Source organism: Aulonocara stuartgranti (assembly GCF_965226115.1).
Source record: "Aulonocara stuartgranti genome assembly, chromosome: 14".
In the NCBI taxonomy this organism is placed as follows: domain Eukaryota; kingdom Metazoa; phylum Chordata; class Actinopteri; order Cichliformes; family Cichlidae; genus Aulonocara; species Aulonocara stuartgranti.
In genome coordinates this window covers 14156550-14164058 of record NC_138950.1, presented here as the reverse complement: position 1 = coordinate 14164058, position 7509 = coordinate 14156550, and the positions used below count along the sequence as shown (strand labels likewise).

Genomic DNA, 7509 nt, shown 5'->3' with positions numbered 1-7509 from the left:
TAACAAGAAAACGCGGTGCAGTCACGTTACTATTTTTCAACAAACAGTCGGTTGAAGCTGTCTTCAGCTTACTGCACCATCAGTTGCACAGATGTAGCTGTGGACAGCAATCATTTTCTAGCAGATGATCACTTTTTGGCACAACATCTGGAGCTAAGGGGGCAAAACAATCGCATGAGTGTTGTTGTTTGACTGAGGAAGAATAAAGTAGTCATGGTAAGCCAATCACATGACCACTTTAAGATTAAAAAACAACAAGGTAATATATACCAGCTTTTAAATTGTGCTGATAGGCCACATAAAATCACAGTCATGATAAACAATACATATGCGGAGTTTTTTCCTGAATAGTTTCGCCACGTTTAATCTCTAAGGACAGTGCTGGCAAGCACGCTCTGCTTATGACCAAAAAATGTAAAAAATAAAACAAAAAACAGCCTGTTCGTGTTGGTGGAAAAACGCACCATGTCGACCAATCAAAAAATGATATGGCAACATGACATTTGGTCGTTTAGGAAGAGGGGGAAGTTTTAGGAGTGACGGCAAGAGAGAGAGAGAGACAGCAGAAAAAAAGAGAGCGAGTTTTGAGATGTGAGAGATTTGTGACATTTAGCATCTTTGGAGTGTGTAGTTAATGTGTTGTCTTGTGTAGTTAGTGTGTAGTATTGTGGATAGTTTTGTGTTGTGTGTCGGAACAATGAGGCTACTTGACCTTCAGAGCCTTAAGGACCAAAAAAGAGGAACAGATTTATTTGCTGCTGTTTGTTCCGCTGTAGATGACATGAAACTACCATGGAATAAAGTCACTGGTATTATTACGGATGGCGCACCTGCCATGGCTGGTGAGAGAAATGGATTAACAACCCTAGTCTGTAACAAAGTAAAAAAAAAAAAACCCGTGATGGTAAAAAAAAGTGGTCAAAATGATGGTCAATAAAACAAAACAAGACAACTAAAGAACGAGTGATGTACAGATTTATATGGCCCACAATGTTTTGCACTTTTGAAAAAGTTAACTCTTAATGTTTTTTTCCTGTTCACATGTTTTGAATTTAGATGTTTAATTTTTCTTCATTTTGTGTTTTTCGAATACATTATTTTGGTAAAAACATTTAATAATAAATAATTCATAATAAAAAAATTATAATAAAATTTGTGTGTGAAAAAAGGAAAGAAATATAAGGTCATTCATTTGCATTTAATGTTAATGATTCAAAATATTTCAGGCTGAATGGTTGGCCCCCACACATTCTCACCTTCCCAAATCTGGCCCTCTTTGCAAAAAGTTTGGACACCCCTGCATTAAACTCTGTCATGGGACTGTGTTAAATTACACCCACAAAGGCTGGATTTTAGGCCTTTTGCTTCATGTGTGGATGAAACTAAGCTGAGGGATCATGACACTGGGAAAGTCTGTACCAGCATACTGGAGGGTCTATCTGTTAGCTGAACCTCTGATTCAGGAGGAGCAATGAGGTTTTCATCCAGGCTGTCGAACTGGATAAGTCTTTATCTCAAGGATGTTTGAGAAAGTGGGCAAGCGTTGACAGAATATCTTGGTCTGTCCAGGCTGGTGGATGTTCTCCACTATGATGGCCTCAGGATTTCATCTTTACTTTTTGCAGATGATGTGTTACTGTTTGCTTAATCAGGTGGTGACTTCCAACTTGCATTGGAGTGGTTTGCAGCCAAGTGTGAAAATCAGCACCCCCAAGTCAGAGACCATAGTTCTCAGCCGGAAAAGGTGGAATGCCAACACCATCTGGGACAAATTACTACCCCAATCGAAGGGATTTAAATGTCTTAGGGTCTTGTTCACGAGTTTGGGGAAAGTGGAGCATGAGATTCACTGACGGATTTGGGAAACATGTGCAATGATACAGGCACTGTACAGTCTGAGCTAAGTTTTTAATTTACAGGTCAATTTAGATTACAACTATTCAACTGTGGCCACGAACTCTGGGTAGTGATCAAATAAGTAATTTGTTGTCCCTCTCTTTCAAATCAAATATGGACTGAAACTCTTTAATTTGATGTTGTTGTACATTCCACATTAACTTTACTGTACATGAATAATGTTATGTCATTTTTGCTATTCTTCTTTTGTGTCACTTGATATGCACACAGAAACACCTGCTACTCTGACAATTCTTCAGTGAGTTATTACTGATGACTAATTTACTCACAGAGTGTTCCCTGAGTTTGCCTGGATACAAAGCAATCTCAAATGAAAAGTATACTCCGCCTTCTTCCCTGATGGGTGGTGTGCAAGATTAAACAACACAGCAAGTCAATAAAAGGGAATGGCAAACAATAAAACCTAATGACTGATCTCAACAATTCAGAAAGCTGTCATGTGCTCATCTTTGCGAAACAATTTAGTCGTGGTTGTTTTGCTGTGTTCCTATGTTTTTTCTATTCTATCCACTCCTCAGTTTTCTTTGTCCTGTCAGCTGCAGGGACAGTTTCATCTAAATGAGATGCACAAAACTGGAGATGTGGTTCTGGGTGGACTGTTTCAAGTCCATTTCTTTTCAAGTGTTCCTGATCTGTCTTTTACCTCGCTGCCACAACAGCCTACTTGCCATGGGTAACAAGGACAGTGAAAAAGCAGGAAAAAAATAGAATAAAAAAACTGTCAAACTTAGTGCCAGTATAAATATGTATTTTGTATCTGAAATAACTAAACAATGCGTCTTCTTTTTCATTTTTTTCTTAATATATGTCTTTAATTGTTATTCAGTATCCTTAATTGTTTATAATATTTCTACTTTTGCAACTTTTTCAAAAGGCACTCGTTTACTTGTAATTTAAAACCTGTGTTGTATTATATATATTAGTAATTAAAATTTTCTTGTCTTAGTGTGTATGTCCTAGGATTTAAGTCCGCACAGACCATGGCATTTGCTATTGATGAGATCAATAGAAACTCAAACCTGCTACCAAATGTGACTCTGGGATACACTCTTTATGATAACTGCCTTGAACTTGGAATTGGATTCCGTGGAGCATTATCATTAGCCAGTGGTCAAGAGGATCAAATTGTAGTAGATGATACATGTGTTGGAAATCCTCCAGTCATAGGGGTTGTGGGTGATTCGACCTCTACAAATTCTATTGCAATCTCCAACGTCTTAGGCTTGTACAGAGTACCTATGGTAAGTTTTCTGCTTGACCATGTAACAGTTTTCTTGGATTAATTTGATTTAATTAAAAATGTAAAACCATTTTATGAAAACAAAACTAATACTAATAATGCAGTCATGATGACAAAGTTAAGATATCTCTACATGGATAGCTCCTGAATATACAGTCTGTGTCTTTCACAGGTGAGTTATTATGCCACATGTTCCTGCCTGAGTGACCGTCAAAAGTATCCATCCTTCTTTAGAACGATCCCAAGTGATGCTTTCCAGGTGAAAATTTGTCATCAAAATTAAAATGGAAACGCAAAAGTATGTTTCAATATCTGTGTAAAAGAAGAACACAGACAGATATGAAAATATTAGAAATAATAATATACTTAGTTTTGAGAATTGTGCTCTATTTTGTTTCTGTATTGTGTCAAAGAATAAAGCTAAATTGCAATTATATTTAAAGTATTTCTTTTCTTTTCAATGCACTTACACTTTAATCTGTATTCACTTAGGTACGTGCAATGATCCAGATTCTAAAGCATTTTGGCTGGACTTGGGCAGGTCTGCTCGTCACTGATGATGATTATGGACTTCATGCAGCCAGATTCTTTCAGTCTGAGCTGAGTGTGTCTGGTGAAGGTTGCCTGGCCTACACTGAGGTTTTGCCCTGGGACAAAGACACAGATGAACTCAGGAGGATTGTTGATGTGATGAAGACCTCTACAGCTCGAGTTGTCATTGTCTTTGAACATCCTAGTCGCATAATACACCTTATAGATGAGGTTTCACTTTAAAACACTTTAATGATTAGTAGTTACAGAGGTCTTCATAATTATATTGTGTAAAACACATATTACGTATCATTGTCAGTACAGAAATGAGTACAAAAATGTAATAATTCAGAAACTGTTTCAGTAAAGAAGTTGGAGGCTCAGTATTACTTCATAGATTTGGTCTAATTTAATTCACAGGTAGTAAGGCAAAATGTGACAGGTCTACAGTGGATAGCCAGCGTGGCCTTGACAGAATCTGTTGTGCTCCAAACACCTCACTTTATGCCATACCTGGGTGGTATACTTGGTATCACCATTCGTCAAGGAGAGATACCAGGGCTCAGGGATTTTCTGTTGCAAATACATCCTGATCTACATCACAACAGTAGCTACGGAAATAGCTTGGTGAGACTTGAACATTTTTACTGTGTGTCACAACAATTATATATTTTCATAATGTGTAATAAACATTTTTCAAAATATTTCAGGTGAATCAGTTTTGGGAATTTACATTTCAGTGCAGATTTGCTCCAGCTCCAGCAGGCTGGCTGGAAGGTGGAGGTGCACAATGCACTGGACAGGAAGATCTAGGAAATGTGGACAATGAGTACTTGGACATTTCCAACCTACGAACTGAGTATAATGTGTACAAAGCTGTTTATGCACTGGCATATTCCCTTGATGACATGCTGCGGTGCAAGCCAGGAAGAGGGCCTTTCAGTGGGAACAGCTGTGCCTCTTTGCAGTCACTGGAGCCATGGCAGGTGTGTTATCATTGTACACTCCACCTTTGAACACATTGTTTTTGCATGCTTTCAGAATTTCTGAAAAGGGATTTGCCATACTTGTGAGCAAAAGTAGTCATTTAAGTCATGGAGGTCATTAACTTTTATACAGGATTATTAGTAATGTGCCTTGGTTGATTGAGACTTAGATATAAATGACTTTATATATGTAGGCACCATAGATATAATATTATATTTGATTACTGAACTGAAAAATTGCCACTGTTTGCACTGTAAAGTTACTGGAGCCATGGCAGATGTGATATCATTTTACACTCCATCTATGAATAAATCATTGGTTCTATAATTAGTTTTGGAGCAAAAAATAATTTACTTATTATACATTCCTTTTAAACAGCTTGTTTATTACATGGAAAGAGTGAACTTCACCACTCCATTTGGCGATCAAGTGTCATTTGACGAGAATGGTGATGTGGTACCAATTTATGATGTTATTAATGCGTTGTGGCTCCCTGATGGAAGCACTAAAATTCAGAAAGTGGGTGAGGTTAAAAGGACAGCTTTAAAAGGTGAAGAACTCACACTTGATGAAGGCAAAATCTTCTGGAACTTTGAATCCAAAAAGGTTAGATATGTTTTTATTTCACAACTACCTTTTATGACATTTACAGTATATAGAATTGTAGCAGGCAATAAATATTTATTTTTTATGTCCAATAGCCACCTCGATCAGTATGCAGTGAGAGTTGTCCTCCTGGTACCCACATGGTGAGAAGGAAGAGAGAGCCCGAATGCTGTTTTGACTGCATCCCCTGTTCTGAGGGAAAGATCACTAACAAGAGCAGTAGGTCTTTGTCTTTCTGTATGACATATTTGATTTAATTTCTGTGAAATATAGTATGCATTTCAACATCAACCCTTCTTTGTCAGACTCCTTGGAGTGCACCAGTTGTCCAGAGGATTTTTGGTCAAACCCACAGCGTGACCACTGTGTTCTTAGGAAAACAGAGTTTCTCTCTTATCATGACCCTTTGGGTATTTGTTTGACAGCAATCTCCTTACTGGGAACATTTATATGTGCTGTTGTTCTGGGGATCTTTATCTGCCATCGCAGAACACCTATAGTACGTGCCAACAATTCAGAACTTAGTTTCCAGCTATTAATGTCACTTAAGTTGTGTTTCCTGTGTTCACTTTTGTTCATTGGACGACCCAGGATGTGGACATGCCAACTCAGGCATGCAGCATTTGGGATCAGCTTTGTGCTGTGTGTCTCATGTATCCTGGTAAAAACCATGGTTGTTCTGGCTGTGTTCAAAGCCTCCAAGCCAGGAGGGGGAGCCAGTCTGAAGTGGTTTGGTGCAATGCAGCAGAGAGGAACAGTTCTGTTTCTTACATCTATTCAGGCAGCCATCTGCACTACCTGGCTTGTCTCTTCCTCTCCAACTCCACATAAAAACACCCAATACCACAATGATAAGATAGTGTATGAGTGTTCAGTTGGGTCCACTGTTGGTTTTGCAGTGTTATTGGGCTATATTGGCATACTGGCTTTCCTCAGTTTTCTAATTGCATTCCTGGTGAGGAATCTCCCTGATAGTTTTAATGAGGCCAAGCTCATCACATTCAGCATGCTGATCTTCTGTGCTGTGTGGGTGGCCTTTGTTCCTGCTTATATCAGCTCACCAGGAAATCTTGCAGATGCAGTGGAGGTGTTTGCCATTCTTGCTTCAAGTTTTGGACTCTTGATCACACTGTTTGGACCCAAATGTTACATAATCCTGTTGAGACCAGAGATGAACACAAAGAAAGCTGTTATGGGCCGTGGCATTGTGTCATAAAATTTTCAGTTCAAGTCAAAAAAAAAAATTATTTGCACTCTATTGACCGAAAATTAAATAAACAATTAAAATGAACAAATGTTAAATATTAAAGACAGTTATTTAGTCGTTTTTTTTGTTGTTGTTCTTTTAAAATGCAGTTTACATACAAAACAACCAGACTTTTCAAAGAGAAGCATTGACTTTGTTACACTGCACTGTAAAATTTACCTATTACGGAAATTAAATATAATTGAAACTCTTTTAATAAACTACGCTTTCAACTTGAATTCATTTAGCAGTTCTAATATATATTTTTGCATATTTGGTCTGTCTTGAACTGATCATGATCAAAACCATGCTGATCATTTCAAGAAAACAACTAATACTGTCACGGTTTGCGGGGCAAAAGGGCGGCAGTTCTGGTGCAGGTGAGTGTTTATTTATAATAGTGGGTCAATACGAACAGCAAGGGTGGCAAAACATGAAACTAGAAACCTAAACTGGGTAAACTAATAAGACAAACCAGAAACGAAGATGCAGGGAGGTCCGGGGAAATACATACGGAGAGACGCAGGGAGACCGAGGGGAAACAACACAGACGAACCAGCAATTACTATGACAGAAGACACAACTTAAATACACTCAGAGAACACAGGGAGATTACATACAGGTGGGAACACAGCTGGGAGTGATTAACATGACGAGACTAGGGAGGCAAAATGAAAACACTCACATAAGACACAGACCTTCACAATAAAACAGGAACTTACACATGAAAGGACACAAACTAAGAAACGCGGACTAGATACAGGAACATACGGGCACAGAACAGAGTAAACACTAACCAGAGGAAGAACAGAACCAAAATCACGAAGAGAAAACCCAAAACGCTGGGTCAAAAGGACCCAGGATCATGACAAATACAGGTTTCCATTTCAAAATACGGGCACAGAACAGAGTAAACACTAACCAGAGGAAGAACAGAACCAAAATCACGAAGAGAAAACCCAAAACGCTGGGTCAAAAGGAC

General features: G+C 38.4%; 1 protein-coding gene across 1 annotated transcript; it reads left to right on the top strand.

Moving 5' to 3' along the window:
* Window positions 1-821: 821 nt before the first annotated feature.
* LOC309686981 (extracellular calcium-sensing receptor-like) lies at window positions 822-6497 on the top strand (the record flags this gene model as incomplete). Its single annotated transcript, XM_082501650.1, has 10 exons — window positions 822-842; window positions 2436-2590; window positions 2864-3158; window positions 3330-3416; window positions 3650-3919; window positions 4109-4315; window positions 4399-4674; window positions 5054-5281; window positions 5377-5500; window positions 5587-6497. The coding sequence occupies 10 exons, from the start codon at window positions 822-824 to the stop codon at window positions 6495-6497; spliced, it is 2574 nt and encodes an 857-aa protein (XP_082357776.1).
* Between the last annotated feature and the right edge of the window lie 1012 nt (window positions 6498-7509).